Genomic DNA, 18,996 nt, shown 5'->3' on the forward strand with positions numbered 1-18,996 from the left:
TGTGAGGACTAGATTTTTCACTTGAAGAGCTGTGAATGAATGGGATGGGTTGTCAGAGTCAGTTGTTAGCACTTTGTCTCTTAATGGGTTCAAGAAGAGGTATGATAGATTGTATGGATAAATTGGGTCTCTTGTGACGAGTCTTCAGATTCCATGGAGGTGCCCATACAATAATAATAATTCTTCAAATAGAATGATTTCTGTAATCTACAGAGAATTTATCTAATGATAAGAAATAAAATAAAAAAATTACCTGAGATGGATGAGGTAGCGAAGCCACTTATGTGCTTCAGGATCATCTTCTGAGGCATCAGAAGGCATGTACAGCGTTCTTTGTCTAAGGAACGTCTGTGAATTTGGTGGCATATCTGACAGTTCATAGCGTACTACAAACATCTTCACTACAGTCTGATGAGGATTAAATAATGTCTGAAAGGAAAAATAAAAACTAAAGCTACAGTAAGAAAAATCAGGAGAAATACAATATGCTTTTCTGTAGTATGTAATCTACAAATTATTTAAACAAGTTTAATATTTTATATCAAATTTTTCTTTAAGTGATGTTGTTTGTAGATATCACACTCCTTAGGGAAGGCTTGAAGTGGCTTGATAGAGTATGATCTTTTGGTCTCTAGATCAAAAGGAACCAAATTATCTAATTCTTTGCACTCACAGTGCTTAATGTACAGCAAGTTTACAACTTTTCGTATTTTCACTATATAATTTAAGGAAATTACAACGTACTAGGATATTACATTAAAATTAAATTTGAATATATTTCTATATTTCGGCAACGTCACGTTGCCATTTTCAAGAACTTAAGTACAAGACACGTGCACGCAGGCACAACAAACAGTAAGTGAGGAAGAAGTAGGAAGCTCATTATTTCTCCTAAAGTCCTGATGGTGCCCTCTAGCGGGCAATGTTGGTATTCTTGGGCGATTGGGCTGAAGGTCTTCTGATGTAGGTTTTCCAAATTTGAGGAAGCCTCATGCAGCCAAATTTGTTGAGGTTTGGATCGTTTCTTAGGGCTGAAGCTGATTCCATGAAAAGCCTTTCATATCTGTATTTGCTACGGTGTATTATCCTGGCTTTCTTCCACCGTATTCTATGGCAGGTATCCAGAGCATGGTCAGCAAGACCCGAGTGGCTGTATTGGTGAAACCGGATGTAGTCCTTGTGTTCTGTTACTAGCACCCTGTTACTAGCTACGATAACGCCCTCTTACTTTCTGCAATCTTTTCCCGCCCGCTACTTTCTTCTTCCATGGGGATTTCGGCACATCGCGAGCTGGTTATTTAATGAAAGTCTTGCAGTGGGGAGGGTTCCTAAGAAGTGGAAAGAGGACAAAATAGTACCACTCCACAAGCATGATTCTAAGACAGAAGTCTATACACCAGTCTGTAGTTGTAGTCAAGGTGTTGGAGAGACTGATAAGGAATAGAATACAGAATTAGGTTGATGGACATGGCATTCTTTATGAAGGTCAGCATGGATTTGTAAAGGATAGGTCCTGTTTCAGTAATTTACTTGCATTTTATGATAAGGTGACGAGTGTGTTAGATAACGGAGAATCATACACAGTGATATTCTTAGACTTTGCAAAAGCATTTGAGATTACCGCATGATAAGTTGGTGTACAAGCTGCAGAGGGTGGGAATAGATAAAACGCAACACCTTGCACTCTTGATTAGATGGATCTTGGGCCCCTGCTGTTTAACTTCTTTGTAAATTATATATCATGTGGACTTACTGGGGATCACCAGTTATTTGCTGATGATGCAAAGTTGGGAAGAATCAGAAGTAGCACTGCTGAATCCCTTCAGCAGTGCTACTTCAATAAGTGCAAGGTGTTGCATTTTGGAGTGCAGAAATATAAGGCTCAATCAATATAGTACACCATCAATATGTACTATATTGATGGTGCTGTACTGCAGGAAGTGGATGAAATTAGAGATCTGGGAGTGATGGTTGACAGTAGACTGAACTTTAGAGCACATATTGCTAGGGTTGGAAAGGTTGCACATCGTAGCTGCTATGATAAGAAGTATTCTAACATGCAAGGATAAGGAAGTGGTTAGACCATTCTGGGACTATTGTGCTCATATCTAGTCACCTGGTTTTTGATGTGATGTGGAGACAGTGGAGAGGGTCCAGAGACGAGTAACTAAGACAATATCAGGAGTTTGGAATTCTGGCTATGGAGAGAAGTTGAAGAGATGTGTATTGCAGAGCGTGGTGGATAGAAGAGGTGATATGATAGAGACATTTAAACTAGTGAGAGGATTTTATCAGATTAATCTAGAGGGGATTATAAAAAAGAGTAGAAGGTGAGAAGGGAAGAACCAAAGGTCATTCCTGGAAGTTATGAAGAAGGGTGTGAGAATTACCAGAATATGTTAATGCAAGGAGTGTTAAGGACTTTAAGATTCTATATGGGGTGCTTAAGGGTCAAAGCTGTATAATTGAGAGGAGACCTCCACATAGCCTTTAAAAGAATGCAGAGAACTGACCAAGGCTTCTGACATAATGTCTAATCCTCACTTTCTCGTGGTGCACCCTGTTGGGTATCTACCTGGATACTGAACGAACAAGGATGGGGTGGAAAAATTGTATTCTTATTGGCTTAAACCACAATATTAAATGATAGTACAACATGATAGAATTTCATGCCGGCTGGGGCATTGCCCGATTAAACAAAGCCCCCGTTGTTTTCGCCGGGGAACCAGGGCGAACAGCGAAAAGTCAGATACTGGAACAAATCCTAAAACACACCTCAACTCAATATCACCAGAGTTAAAGATCAGTACTATCAACATAAGAAGTCTGAATCGCAAAGAAATGGAGCTAGCTGAGGAATTAGATAAGTACCAGATCGACATAATAGGGGTGACTGAAACAAAAAAGGCCAAAACTGGCGAGATCTTTCTGAGCAATAAATGCAAAATGTTATATTTAGGCAATGACAATCAAGGAAAAGGAGTAGCCATAGTATTCAACACAAAATACGAGGCTGATCTTCTTGAATAGCAGGCAGTCTCAAGTAGAGTGATGTGGGCAAATATCAGAATGGGGAATTGGACAATGAGACTTATTTGTGTCTATGGTCCCACAGAAGGTTCTACTAAGGTAGAAGTGGAGGAATTTTTTGATGCTTTAGAGCAGTGGTCTCCAAACTTTATTGATCGCGTACCCCCAAGACAGAAAAAATAAATAGCGCATACCCCCCCCCCCCAATTGAGTGTGTGGCTTTCGGTCTTTTGCAATTAAGAATGCAACCTCAAGAGATGCCTCCAAATATTTATCGTTAATTTTAGTGAATTTTTTTAAGTTGCTGGATTGAGAATTACATGTCTGCAAACATCGTTCAAAGAATTGTAAAGATTTGTGTTCATGTTCAGGATGTTTAGTTTTAGGTGTCTTACTAATAATGATGGTTTCATACTTCCATTACATAGTGTCTCATGACACAATACATATGTAGGACGAGGTTCATTGTTGACTATCGTCAATGTAAATCCCCATTTCAAGTAGTCTTCTTGATAATTTCGAACTTTCTTGGGCAAGGTTTTGTTAAGTTTCAGATTAATCTTTTTATCACTTAATTTGATTGATAACAAACTTGTTTGAATAGAAGAATCAAGCCTATTTTTTCCTTGTTGTTCGTCTAATGTAGAAGTACTATCATAATTATCTTCAATTCACGGTTTCTTTGGAGGAAATTTTTTAACCATTTATCCATTTTGTGAGGATTAATTTGTAAAATTTAAATATAATTCTTTTACTATTGATAATATCAAACACTTTTTAAAAATGTAAGCAATTTTGATAATATTAATTCATTATTTCTAGTGTAAACGTAAAAGTAAGCACAAAAAGGCGTTGGACTTGACAGAAACAATATATATACAAAAAAATCGTTAAACTTCCTACTACTAATAGTCAAATAATTAATACAACTGTGGTGTCATCTGTAGATAGAGATAACTAAGCAGTTTTCCTTCTCTAGTTGGGCTTGTCAACAACACTAGGATGCTCTACAAACAATGGCAATGATAAGAAGTAAGAGATTTGCTCCCTAGTTTTAAAAAACACGACAGCTTTGCCACGGACGATTATGTGTGCAAAGTCGCCCGATGTGCGCTACTCGCAAATTTAAGTTTACAAGAATTTTTTTAACATCTTTGTCTATATTTAATTGATGAAAGAAAGTAATATTCTTTATCTTTAATTAATTACTTAATTTATTTCCTATCAATATAAAACCGTTTTTTCATGCCCCTGGGGTACGCGTACCACACTTTGGAGACTGCTGCTTCAGAGAAAGCAACTGACACAATGAAAAAGGAAAAGTTGATCCTTGTTGGGGATCTAAATAGCAGAGTAGGAAATGATTGTCAGACATACAAAAATATTTTGGGAAAATTTGGAGAAAAGAGCAAAGCTAATAATAATGGCAAATACCTGTTGGATTTCTGCTCAGGACATGGACTGGTTATTACTAACACCATGTTCCAACATAAAAATGGGCATAAATTCACATGGAGAGAAGAAGCAAGGAATAAGAAAAGTCTCATTGACTATGTTATTGTTGATAGTGATGTTTTCTCCCTGGTGCAGGACACCAGAGTGTACAGAGGATTTGAAATTGGAAGTGATCACTATTTCGTCTTGAGCAAGATAAAATTGAATTTCATATTGAAAAGAATAACATGTAAGAAAGTTTTAAAGCGAATAAAAGTTGAGCAGCTCTCAGATGTGAACTGTAAACTAAAATACACAAAGATTATTGAAGAAAAAATTAAAGAATTTGAGAACAGGAACTAAACCTTGGAGATTCAGTCGAGAGCCTTGAAGAAAACTCTGATTGATTCAGCCAGAGAGGCATGTGGCGAGCTTGTCTGTAAGGATAGAAAAATCAGAACTCCATGGTGGACACAGGAAGTTAAACAGGCAGTGAAGGAAAAGAAGAAAGCATATCAAAAGTTCCTGGCAAATAAGTAAGTTTGTGTGCTTAGAGAATACAGAGACAAATGTAAGAAAGCTAAACACTGTGTAAAACTAGCTAAACAAAAGTCATGCGAGGACTTTGGCAAGAATATAGAAAATAAATATCAAGAAGGTGGCAAAATTATTCTGGAGGTTGTTGAAGATGCTTAGGAATGGAGGAAAGAGAGTTGTAAAAGGAGTTAGAGATTATAAAGGTGACATGAAAATGGGAAAAAAAGATATCCTTGAAGTATGGAGTAATCACTTCAAAAAATTGCTAAATGAAACAATCAGTGATAGCACTGTGGTAAAAAATACTCAACAGGCATACAGTCAGGAATACATATCCATACTTTAAGTAGAAAAAGCCATCAAAGGCTTGGAATGTGGAAAGGCAGCAGGAGTAGATGATATTCGACCAGAAATGCTGAAGTATGGTGGTATAAAAGTTTTAGTGGCTGCACTGCATGGTTCAGAAGACCCGGACAGAGGGACGAATTCCTTACGATTGGAGTAGATCTCTAACAGTACCCACATACAAAAAGGGAAATAAAACTCAATGTGAGAATTACAGAGGTATTTCCTTACTGAGTGTTCCTTGCAAGATTTATTCCAGTATACTTGAGAAACGGTTGAGAAGGATTGTGGAAGAAAAGCTTGGTGAAGAACAAGCTGGATTCAGGCCAAATAGAGGCTGTCAGGATCAGATTTTCACTTTACGACAAATAGCTAAGAAAGCATGGGAATATAACAAAGATCTGTATTTAAGTTTTGTCGATTTGGAAAAGGCATATGACAAGCTGCCAAGAGAGAAGCTATTCAATACACTACAGTTATATGGTGTCAATGGAGCATTATATGAAGCAATACTTAGTCTTTATTTGAGTTGTAAGTCAGCAGTTAGAATTGAAGGAAGTACAGGAAGATGGTTTAATGATAAATCTCGTGTGAGACAAGGATGTACATTATCCTCTCTGTTATTCATTATCTATATGGATCACATTATGAAGGAAAGTGGTAATAAACATGATATCGGAATTGGCAATGTTAATGTCAGTTCTTTGCTTTATGCAGATGATGTTATACTTCTAAATAAATCCGCTATAAGTCTATAAGATTCCCTAACTAAATTCAATAACTGTTGTAATAGATATGGCATGAAGGTCAGCAATAAAAAGACAAAGACGATGAAAACATGCAGAATCGTTGTGAATGGAGAAACTATGGAATAAGTAAAACATTTCAGCAACTTAGGCATGATTTTTAGTGAAGATGGTAAATTAAATATGGAAATAGACAACAGAATCAACAAAGCTGGTGTGGTCGGAAGTCTATGGAATAAGAGAGAAATTAGTCAAAACACTAAATTAGCTGTATACAAGACAGTGTTGAAACCAGTTTTAACTTATCGATCTGAGAGCTGGATCGACCAAAGACTAGAGACCGCAGATATGATAGTCCTGAGAAAGATTAGAGGAGTGAACAGATGACATCAATGGCAATATCATATTAAAAATGAGGATATTAAGAAAGAACTTGACATTGTCGGCATCCAGGAATTAAGTTGACCAGGAATGCGTTAGCAGAGCTAACGCATTCCTGGTCAACTTAAACAGAATGGGCGAGGAAAGATTAGCAAAACAAGTGTTCTCTGCCAGGTTGGCAGGAAAAAGACCCAGAGGAAGACTGAGATATAGATGGATTGATACGGTACAAAGTGCCTTAGACGATAGAAATATAAGATCTGATACTGTTGGAGTCTTGACAAGTAACAGACTGATTTGGAGGAAAAATTGTAGATAGGATGTTAGTAATGATGTAAATTTTTCATGTAGGTACTATCATATCCTGTACACCCCTTGAGGGTACATGTCAGGAATTTGATGATGATGATAAAGATTCTATATGATAAATATGTTGTCAGTTGAATGAACCAACCACGATCTGTCTGTCAACTCCATAGAGGGTGTAATAATAATACAAATGAACAAGAACATCTTTATTTCTGCAAGTTAGGGTCATTTGCACCGTTGCCATCACATCTGATCTCTTGCCATAATCTAATGAGTGTATACTTGTTCAATGTGACCTCTGAACTTCAGATCCTTGTCCATCACCATTCAAAGGTCTCTTGTCTCTTCAACCTCCTCCAAAATTTCTCCACCAAGTGTACTTTGCAACACTGAATGACAATTCTATAGTCTATTCAAGTCCTGTAAGGCCACAAAATCTGCTTGATTCCTCATCATTCTCCTGAGTTTTGCATCATCTGCAAACAATTGTAAATTGCCAATTAAACCTATCCCAATATTATGAATATACAAATTAAATAACAATGGTTCCAAAACAGACCCCTGTCACACATCATTAGTGACTTTCCTCTTCTGAGCTACTGCTCAACCCCCATACACAACTTGCTGATACCTATCTGATGGCCACTCACCTATCCAATCTGATGGCCAGTCACCTATCCAACTCGTTATCCACTTTCATCTGCTTCAGTTTAATGATCAACTTGTGGTGTGGTAATCTAAATAAAAATAAATAAAATAAATCTAAATAAGTGACATAAAAGCAAGAATAGCGATGGGAAGAAATGCCTTTAATAGAAAATGGAATTTATTCAGAAGTAAAACGGATAGAAACCTAAAGAAAAGACTAATAAAATGTTATGTGTGCAGTGTTGCCCTCTATGCATCTGAAACTTGGACATTGAAGAGAGAAGAAATTAAGATTTTGGAAAGCTTTGAGATATGGATTTGGAGAAGGATGGAAAAAATCAAATGGACAGATAAAATAACTAATGAAGAGGTCTTAAAAAGTAGAAGAAGAAAGAAGTTTGTTAAGGAGGATAAAAAGAAGCAAGGGAAACTGGATCGGACATATTCTGAGAGGGAATGGAATAATCAGAGATGCCATTGAAGGAAAACAATGCTAGATGACATGCTCAATGGAGATAGGTACACAACCTTGAAAGAGATGGAAAGTTTCTGCTACTAAAAGAAGAACCTGTTCAATTGCAGAATACTAAAGAAGAAGAAGATACATATCTCCCTTGACGAATACATTCGTCACCTTGTTATAGCACATAAGCAAGTTGGTAAAACATGACTGCCTCTTAACTAACGCATGCTGACAAGCACCAAGAATAATACTGTTATCAACCCACTTTTGTATTCTATATCTCGCCAACCTCTCCAATATTTTAACTACAACTCCAAATATACAGATCAGCCTATAATTTGTTGCCTTAGCCTTATCACCACTTTGTGAAGTAAAACAATTTTGTCTTACTTTCACTCCTTTGGGACTTGTGCTATTGCAGGATGCTTGTTAAATAGGTAGGCCCAAGGCTCATACAAACTCCTTGGAACCCCTTAAGATGCATGGTCTTGTTGTCATCTAGCTTACATTACTCCTCATATACCTCTTGCTCACTCACCATTAAATCTTCTGTCATTTCATTCTCTACACCTGAGCTTCTGATTTTACACAGAGAATGAAACACCCTGATGAACTGCTCACTGAATACATAGCTATGTCCTCTGCAGTAGTCACCAATCTCCCACTTTCGTCCATTAACAGCATTCTTCTTCTTTCTATTTGCCACATATCAAAAAAAACTCAAGGACTTTTCTTAGACTGATTTACTAATTTCTGGTCATGCTTCACTTCTGTTATCCTTACCAACTGAGTCACTCTCCTGGCCTTCTCTTTATATTCTTTGGGCAACTGATTATTACCATTATTCATCTTGTGCCGTCTCCAAGGCACCTTCTTCTTCTTCTTCTTCTCCCCAATTTCATGCTTAATCCACTCCCTCATTCATCAATTTTACACCTACCTCATTCAGCCTTTTGACCTTCAGAATACATTTGCACATGGATGCTGTTATGTATTTCTTTGTCAGTTCCCAAGCATTTATTTCCTTATGGTTCAACTCCTCATTCTATGCTATAGCTCCAAGCAGTCTCCTAAGCTTGTCATAATCACCAGCCTTATAATTCCACATATATCCTTCCCTCGCAGAAGTCTTCATGTGATTAGACACAACCCTCAGATGAAATAATCAGATCTAAAACTCTCGATCCTTGCGTTTACCTTCTTTACATACTACCTGGGATAGCTGTCTCTTAAGAAATCGAGAAATCCATTTCCCTTTATTCCTAAATGCTATCTCGTCATTCCAATCTGTATTGCCATAATTAAAATCACCCTTCCCTTGTTCCCTAACCAAAGTTGCTTATACATTTCCTAACACCACCCTTCACATTTCCCGGCCTATGGCAACATCCAACTAAATCTCTCTTCCAGAACCTCCACATCTCATGCTACACTGCCTCAAAACCATTGCCATTATGATATAGACATGAAAGACTTCCCTCTTTCATAATTCCCTTGCTATTAGCAGCAACACTTCTCCTACCTTTTTTGTCCTCATGAAAAATGCTGTACCCTTACATTTCTATTCCCATTAGGATATCATCTTCATTCAACCATATTTCACTCATTCCAACTATTTTGGGGCAAATAAACTCAATAAGTGAAACAATTTCATCTCCCTTATTTCTGATACTCCTGGCATTTGTAAATAAATACAGCAGTTCACTTTTAAGTCTAATCCCTATCCAAGACACTTGTTGGTTGTGAATTCCACACCACACTTACTCTTGCTCAATCACTTTTTTTTATATATTTACATAAACAAAGAAAAATAACCCTTTTGAAGCCAACAATAAAGCTGGTGAAATGTATAATATTATATTGATAAATGCTGTGGATATACAGTTGATTCTCACTACATAGCAAAACTGCAATAAACTATTGAAAAGTCCTAATTTCCTATAGGCACAATGCTGTGCTAAAATAAATTTACTATAGCAAACTATCCATTATAACAAACTGTTCCTGCTGTCTGTAGGAGTTTGCTATGTTGAGAGTCAACTATACCATGAAAAAAGTCATGAACTAATTATAAGAACAGCATCTTTTTACTGATTGCTTTCTAGTGCTCTGCTGATGATAGGTCTCATTTACATATGTATATTCTTAAAAGATAAATAGTCATTATTTTATCTCACTACAATTATGATAATATCATTAAGTGATACTTACCACTTGAACTGTTCCTCTTTTTGGAACATGATAGCCTTTCTTTCCAAGATTGATGTGACCCTAATCAATAATTTGCATAAACTAAGACTTCCAATATTAAAATAGAAAATCAATATGCATCTGTAATATTTTTAATAAAATAATATTCCTAAACACTGACTTCAGAAATCAACACTGGATATTATTTTGAGGAATCTTTTATACTTCCCACACAAGCATTCAGTAACATACTGATTTTTGTTCATCAAACACAATTGGTGTTGAAATGCAAGATTCAGAAGCTGGAAATTTTGTGTGGGATGGGATGAGTGTCTCATAGTTAGATAAACCCATGTTATTTTTCTTTACTATAGATGGAAGAGTTAGAAAATGGAAACTGCTTTGTAAGATTCTATATACCTGCAGAATATTTACATGGAGTGGATCCACTGATGGTGATATCTGCATGTCATCTTTATCACCTTGTCTACTCCAATGACATATTTAATAGAATAAGCGAGGCATTTAAAGGAATTCTTTAATTCTGAAAGTGTCTAATTAATACTGCAGAGAACAAATATTTATGTATATAGTTTCGATATTGTAACTCTTGGACATATCCAAACACTATAGACCATGAAAACTATTCATGATTTGTTTCAATATGAGAAATGTTAAAATTGTACCATGTATATATCGTGACAATGCTTTTTTTGGGGGGGGGGGTTAGTACACAACAGTACAGCACGACATAACTTGATGTTGCATTATGAAATTGCAAATTTCTAAATTTGTAATATTTTTATGTTTATCTAAAATTGAAATAAACTTTGTTATTCAATGAATTTTTCACAATTTTCATTATGTCTATTAAGATATTTACTATAACTATTTTAAAATTCTAAATTACTTTTGTGTTTATTCATTAACACATTCACTCTAGGCTGTCTCCATGCAAGTTTCAATTCAAGAAGGAGTGCATTTAATGCTACAATAAATTTGTTATGACCTTTTTTCTTGACCACTAGTATTAATAAATTAAAGACTTAATTCGGTATGTTAGTCAAGTAAATAATTGTTTAATATCTGACTAGTTTCACTGACTAATATCTGTCAGCATTTTCAGTGATACACTGGTAAGCAATGGACAGTAACAAAAACTAGGAAACTAACTGACAATTCTAAAAAGTTATCACTGTGTGTGATACAATATGCATGTCGCAAGTACAATGTTTTATTTGTTGAGATATTTATTGTAATTTTCATGAAAGTTCATTTCTTTTTGGTTAAATGATCTAATTAGAGTTTTCCATATATCTGGTAGGATTAGGCCTTGATTCTTATTTAAGTTACCTGTTGAACGGGCGACTGTAGCAGCTTCTTTGAATGTTCTGGAATGGTAGTTCTCTTCTATGTAGGGCATATGACTCATATCCCATTCAATATTATGGCTGGTAGAGGCAAAGTGGGAAGAAAGGCCTGATATATCTTGTCTGTTATTCCTTACATAGCCTATGTGTTCTTTCTTTCTTGTTTCAAAACTTCTACATGTCTGTCTGATGTAATTGATGCCGCATGAACAGGGTATGCTGTAAATTCCAGAGTATTTGTAGAAAGGATAGCTATCTTTCAGGGATCTTATAAACTTTTGAATGGTCGCAATAGGTTTGAAGGTTACTCTGATATTGTATAGTTTTAGAAGAAGAGCTAATTTTTTGGATATGGTACTAACAAATGGAATTGTTATAGAGCTGATGTATTGGGTTTCATCTCGTTGTCTTTGTGTATGTCATTAAAGAGAATCTTGTTGATGAGTCTTGTAGGGTAGCCATTTAGGGATAGATCTCTGGATATTTTCATTAATTCTTCTTGTAAGTTGCCAAGGTCTGTGGTACACTGTATAGCTCTTTTTTTAAGCATATGGATAATGCTGAGTTTCTGGGATATGTGGTGAGACGAGTCGAAATGGAGGTAGCGTCCAGTGTTGGTAAGTTTTTATATACCGACAGGTTGATGCTATTGTCAGTTTGTTTCTTAATAAGGACGTCTAGGAATGGAAGTTTATTATCTTTTTCTAGTTCCAATGTGAACTTGATAGTGTTGTGGAAGCAATTAATTTTGTTTAGATAATCCATTAGTGGTTTTTTTTTTTTTTTTGTGATTCCAAATGAAGAAGATGTCGTCAACATCCTGAACCATGTGGTTGGTTTAGGGGTAATTTGGGATAAAATTTGAGTTTCCAAATTTTCTAAGGATAGGTCAGCACAAGAAGGAGAGAGAGGGCTACCAATGGCTAATCCAGTAAGTTGTTTGTAATAGGTTTTTGCCATGTAAAATAAATGAATGACTATGACTTATTCACAGACGTTTCTAATATCCTAGATGAGGAAACTTGGCAACTTTTGGACAACATGATTCACAAAAGTTATACAAAAACTTTCAATCAAAGTAAAAAGACATAAATTAAAAAATTTAAACTATATGATAATCACATCAACTCTAAACCTTCCTTACCAGAAACCAAGTCATTGTGAACCAATCTAATCACATCTTAACAAAACCAGAGATTTCTATTCTTAAAAAAGGATTCAATTTCGCCTTAAAACAAACTACTATTCCAAAAATGGACTTTATCTGCAACTTAGAGAAAGCCTTCTCATTACTTCCACACACAATAGCCAATGACCTACAATTAAAAAGCAGCTTAATCAAAAAACTAAAATCCATCTGTTAACTCCAAGACTATATAGTGTTCCCAAAATCCATAAAGAAGGTACACCACTATGTCCAATAGTAGATGGTATCCATTCCCCTACGTACAAACTATCAAAATATCTAGCCAAAATGTTACAACAATACATTCACAACATGGATTCTTATATCAAGAACTCGCAACATTTCTTGGAGAAATTAAAAAACACCCGTATCTCTGAAGATAATATTATGGCTAGCCTGGACATCACATCTCTATTCACAAATATTCCAGTTTCAGAAGTCATCGACATCTTAGAAAACTTGTTCCCACCAAACATCACCAAGTTGTTCAAGCATTGTTTGACTTCGAATTATTTTACATTGCAAAAAACCTACTACAAAGAACTTACTGGATTAGCCATGGATAGCCCTCTCTCTCCTTCTTGTGCCGACCTATTCTTAGAAAATTTGGAAACTCAAATTTTATCCCAAATTACCCCTAAACCAACACATGGTTTAGGTATGTTGACAATTCATCATTTGGAATCACAAAAAAGAAGAACTAATGGATTATCTAAACAAAATTAATTGCTTCCACAACACTATCAAATTCACATTGGAACTAGAAAAAGATAATTGTTAAATTGTGAATGAAGATAATTGAGAATTATAATACTTCATTCACATTTAACATAATCTGCCATAACTTAAGCAACATTTGCAAATAATGTTCGATGTTAATCTCTTGCTCATAAAATATTATTCATATAATTACTTTAGGAATGTTTTATTATTGTCTAATTTTGGGATTTGTATTGGTAATCAAAGGACTCTTTATTAAAATGTCATTCAATTTAATTTATTTATTCCTGTGTTAATGTTGTAAGAAGCTGTGCATATATATTATAAGAATTTGTATTTATCATATTTAAATGTATTTTATGTGAATTATGGATTATGTCTTTATTTATTATTTCTAAATAAAATAATGTAAATATGTGGAATTTTGCTGATATGATTTTATGTAATTCTTCTGATTGAATTTGATTGGCTAGTAAAGGAGAAACGGAGTTATTTTTAGTTAGCGTGTACTTAGAACGTGAATGGCTATGATATGGAGAGAAGCCTGTAGATGTAAGCTAAACTGGCTAGAACTGGATTTTGGCAGGAACAATAAATGCAGTTAATTGGAAAACGAAAGTAAACAAGAAGAGAAAGCTTGGGAACAGCGAAGAAACCGGTTGTGTGTAACGAAGGGCGAGCTTAGATATGCAGAAAAATCGACAAGGACCGGGAATAAATAGGCATTAAAAACTACCTCTATGGAATTCTGATATTACAATAGATTCCTAAAGAGTAAAGGAAGAAAGCTGCAGAGTGGAAGATAAGGAATTAGTACATGATGGAAATCTAATTTGTCAAGACTTATGTAGCTCTGTGCTTAATATTTCAGTTAACATAGCGAAGATTTCTTTGAATTGTGTTTCCTCACGGTAATTAGTTAACAGGAATTTTGAAAATGTGCCTAAATGAATTCAATGTACAGAAGTTATAACCCGGTAAGACTTATCCTTTTTACATCCAGTGTGAAGCAAATGAAAGTTAATTCCGCCTAATATACCTATACCCTAGCTGAGGTGTTTAACTATAAATAGTCGAAGGAATGAGCACTAAAGTATTTCCCCCTTCAATTGATATTTGCCTTGTAATTCAATTTAGTGTTTATAGACTAGAAGAAGTGAATTAGAGAAGCCATAAAAATATAAAAATATTTATTGTGAATTCTGGAACTTTGAACTGCGAAAACTATTTTCTATTAATTGGCAGAATATAGAGAACTAAGAGTTGAATGTTTGATACCTATTGCATTGTATTTTTTCTGAGTACCAGAACTAAATTGATGTGTAGATGATTTGATTTGTCTCATAGAATAGAAACAAGTTGTGACAGAAACGCTTATGTCTTGAATAATAAGATCTAAGATTTGTAGCTTTAATCTTAAAACCTACCTGTATCTCAGAGATATTTTGGATTTGTTCAATTGCATTATCTGGTTTAGAAAGTTATGCTTAGATGTACATGTTATATAACCCTGCATTCAATGTTTTGTTTCATTGAATTCAATTTAATGTTTGCCTGATTTTCTTTCATTGCACCGCTCATAAAAATTTATCAGACCTTGCAGAAGCCTTAAATGATAATATTAACCTCGGCCTGTAGAAAAGTGAGACTGTAAACGTTAGTTGACGATTGTTTCCTCTATATTATATAGACTAATCTGAATATAAGGTGGCACAGGATAATATAAATTTCCTTATGTTCGGATCAGTATCAATCAACATCTGACAAATAAAAAACAGAATTTAAAGAAGCAAGGATAAGTTCAGCTAACCATCATAATTAGATCAGTCAGCAAGATAGGACGACCCAACAATAATAAACTTCCATTCCTAGATGTCCATATTAAGAAACAAACTGACAATAGCATCAACCTGTCGGTATATAGAAAACCTACCAACACTGGACGCTACCTCCATTTCGATTCATCTCACCACATATCCCAGAAACTCAGCATTATCCATATGCTTAAAAAAAAGCTATACAGTGTACCACAGATCCTGACGACTTACAAGAAGAATTAATGAAAATATCCAGAGATCTATCCCTAAATGGCTACCCTACAAGACTCATCAACAAGATTCTCTTTAATGACATACCACAAAGACAACGAGATGAAACCCAATACATCAGCTCTATAACAATTCCATTTGTTAGTACCACATCCAAAAAAATTAGCTGCTCTTCTAAAACTACAATATCAGAGTAACCTTCAAACCTATTGAGACCATTCAAAAGTTTATAAGATCCCCAAACGATAGCCATCCTTTCTACAAATACTCTGGAATTTACAGCATACCCTGTTCATGCGGCATCAATTACATCGGACAGACATGTAGAAGTTTTGAAACAAGAAAGAAAGAACACATAGGCTATGTAAGGAATAACAGACAAGATATATCAGGCCTTTCTTCCCACTTTGCCTCTACCAGCCATAATATTGAATGGGATATGTCATATGCCCTACATAGAAGAGAACTACCATTCCAGAACATTCAAAGAAGCTGCTACAGTCGCCCGTTCAACAGGTAACTTAAATAAGAATCAAGGCCTAATCCTACCAGATATATGGAAAACTCTAATTAGATCATTTAACCAAAAAGAAATGACACACATATTGTATCACACACAGTGATAACTTTATATAATTTTTAAAATTGTCAGTTAGTTTCATAGTTTTTGTTACTTTCCATTGCTTACCAGTGTATCCCTGAAAATGCTGACAGATATTAGTCAGTGAAACTAGTTGGATATTAAACAATTATTTACTTGACTAACATACTGAATTAAGTCTTTAATTTATTAGTAAACTTGTTACTTTGTTTGGTTTCTGCTAGGCAGTATGATGTTCATTCCAGTCATTTTTAATTACGTGAAATGAAATACTCCAATTACTCTATTTTTCACTAAGACAGTATACTACTTTTTAGTGCAATGGTAAAACTTTATTTTATTTTGCTTGCCCATCTGTGCTGTTATGATGTCAGCAGAGGGAGATATTTTTCACCACATTGTCATTCTAATACTAACTACACACAAACAGGAAGCACTCAACATATTCTCTTGTCCTGCCTCAAGACCAAGTATAACATGGCTTGATTTGCTCCTGCCCGCTCAAACTTGTTAAATAAATCATTTTACTATTCTAACTTTCACAGATGTTCTATTTATTTAAATCTCTAAGAAGTAATGTAAAAACTGTCTTGAACGATAAAGTACAAAATAAAAAGAATAAGTAGTTTATTTTCACCTTCCACAGTTAAGAAATTAAAAACAAGTTAGAAAATGAGTGAATAGTTAGCTACAAAAAATGTATAAAAGACTATTTTTGTAGCTGATAGTTCCCCGGCCAACAGCAAGGCATGACAGACAAATGATTGGTCAGGTTGCTGGACTGTTGATAAAAAAAAAAAAAAAAAAAAAAAAATGACCACTAAAAAGTATAACTGCCTAAATTATCAAAATAAGAGATCTGGATGTGCATCATGTAAACAAATTGAAATTCTTGCAGTAAAGAAGATGGGCACACTCCTTCGATGAAGACGTCTAAGGGATGTGTGTGCGTGCCAACAACGAATTAGCTTACAACGATGAAGCTGCTATGTCTAACGAAAGAAAACGTTATCATACTATGAAATAACAATATAGGTAAATACTTTTTTTATTTTGTTTTCATATCCTTTTAATCTTCAGTTTTTCCTGCAGGAAAAGAACAAGTACCATACCCTTTTGAAAAAAAAAAAAAAAAAAAAAAAAAGCACCGTCTTGATATCTGACTGCTGGCTTCAGTCTATAGAACTTTCCCCCATGAAATATGTGAAACTAAACATTTATGCCTGGCTCACTGGTAGTTAACTGAAATAGCTACAACTGAATGACTTTCACTGACACATCGATGACACAATAGAATTCAAAAGGAAGGCTTTTGGTTGGAGTGCAACTTCATCCAAATAATTAGATGGTGAACAGTTTTTATTGCCTAGTGTAGCCGTCCCCCCCCTCCTTTAGTGGAGGTTCAGAGTGGCTTTCAAAGTTCCATGTTTGGTCTCTAGATCAGAGTTTCCAGATTTACTATGATATGCTATAGGTTACCAATATTTCATATGTGAAAATGACAAACTTATATTATTGAAAAATAACTTTTCTGAAAATTTTAAAACTTGACATTCCTTTCTTTTAGAATGATGGATTAATTATTCAAAGAATTTGGAGGACCCATCTTCAATCCATATAGCATCCAGGACAATCCCAAACAGAAGAAAATCTTAATACAAAAGAACTTTCAAAATTGTTTAATGTAGGTTTTTTTTTCCCCTCACCAGAGGTCAGGCTAGGTTAAATGATTAACCAACATTTAGATTCATCTTACTTTTGTATAGTGTAGCATGTATCCTGTACATATTTATGTTTTCCTGATGATAACAATACAGAGGTCAAAACATTGAATGTTACTTTCTTAATGATAAATAAAGTGATTATTCTAATACGTGTTGTGTGTCCATAAATTCTTCACTATGAATTAAAACTTAGCATACCATAATGCTAATCAACAGGCTGTAGAAATATTACTACATCTACATTCAGTATATCATACAGTGTCCCTGGTGGCGAATTTTGAAACTACTTTCCCCCCCCCTCCATCAGAAATTTGCAGAGTGTTGCTGCACTCTGCAAATTTCATTGCTTGAACAATGTCAACAAGGTCCACTATCTCCATGTGCTCTGATTTGAAGAAACAGGATCGTTGGGAGTTAGACCAGGTTGCAAACTAATCAGTTCATAAGTGAATAAGTTGCTACTGCCGTTGTGGAGCAGGCCACGAATAGCAACAGTGGTTGCAGTGTCTTGATACAACATCCCCCTGCAACTTCTTGCTCTGGGGATTTCTCAAAGATAGTTTATCAGGATCATCCTGATAACCTACCAGTGCTGAAAAACAGCATAACATAGCAAGAGGATACAATTTAGAGTAAAGTGGATGACAAACAATATTAAACAGGAATTGCATGCAAAAAAGAGGCTATGGAAGAGATATAAAGAGACAGGTGAAGAGAAGATGCATGGAGTATAAGACACAGGCCAGAAGAGTGACTAGTATGGTAAGGAAGACGAAACTGGAATATGAGAGGAGATTGGCCCTAAGATCCAAAGAAAATGCTAGGGAATTTTTTAGATATGGCCAGTAGGAGGAGAAATGACTGTGGAAGAATGATATTGTGGGATAAAGGTGGGAATAGAGTGACTGATGCGGAGGACATAGTGGAATAGTTCAATGAACACTTTATTGGAGTATTTCATCTTGGATGAGTCGGTTTTAATGCTAGAGGGATTCGGCAGGTTCGAGGTTTAGAGGTACAGGAGGAGAGTGTGTTTCAAATACTGAGTACTCTGGATGTCAGTAAAGCTGTGGGACTGGATGGTATTTCACCACAAGTTTTGAGAGAATGTGCTAGGGAACTGACAGTGCCTTTGACCTGCCTTTTCAATGAAAGTCTGGCTGCAAGAAAGGTGCCCATGGAATGGAAAGAAGGTAAGATACTACTCTGCTACCACCCTTATGCCATTGCATAAGGGTGGTAGCAGACTGGAAGTGTTTAATTA

At 35.3% G+C, this 18,996-nt stretch overlaps 2 protein-coding genes across 11 annotated transcripts in view; one reads left to right on the top strand and one right to left on the bottom strand.

The window, feature by feature from the left end:
* Positions 1 to 17,881, top strand: part of LOC150101315 (uncharacterized) — a 338,578-nt gene extending 320,697 nt beyond the window's left edge. Inside the window, exon 5 of the mRNA XM_090400991.1 lies at positions 17,576 to 17,881. The gene's annotated coding sequence lies outside the window, so the exon portion shown is untranslated. The remainder of the gene's footprint in view (positions 1 to 17,575) is intronic.
* Positions 1 to 18,996, bottom strand: part of atos (atos homolog atossa) — a 322,345-nt gene that overhangs the window by 16,365 nt on the left and 286,984 nt on the right. For all 10 annotated transcript variants that reach the window (XM_090400982.1, XM_090400981.1, XM_090400987.1 and 7 more), the window contains 2 exons: positions 10,105 to 10,164; positions 254 to 429 (listed from right to left, as the gene is read on the bottom strand). In XM_090400982.1, coding sequence (XP_090257108.1) covers positions 254 to 429; positions 10,105 to 10,164 — 236 coding nt within the window. The remainder of the gene's footprint in view (positions 1 to 253; positions 430 to 10,104; positions 10,165 to 18,996) is intronic.

Source organism: Typopeltis vanoorti, chromosome 11 (assembly GCF_054136105.1).
Source record: "Typopeltis vanoorti isolate ZY-2024b chromosome 11, IOZ_Tvanoo_1.0, whole genome shotgun sequence".
Lineage (NCBI taxonomy): Eukaryota > Metazoa > Arthropoda > Arachnida > Uropygi > Thelyphonidae > Typopeltis > Typopeltis vanoorti.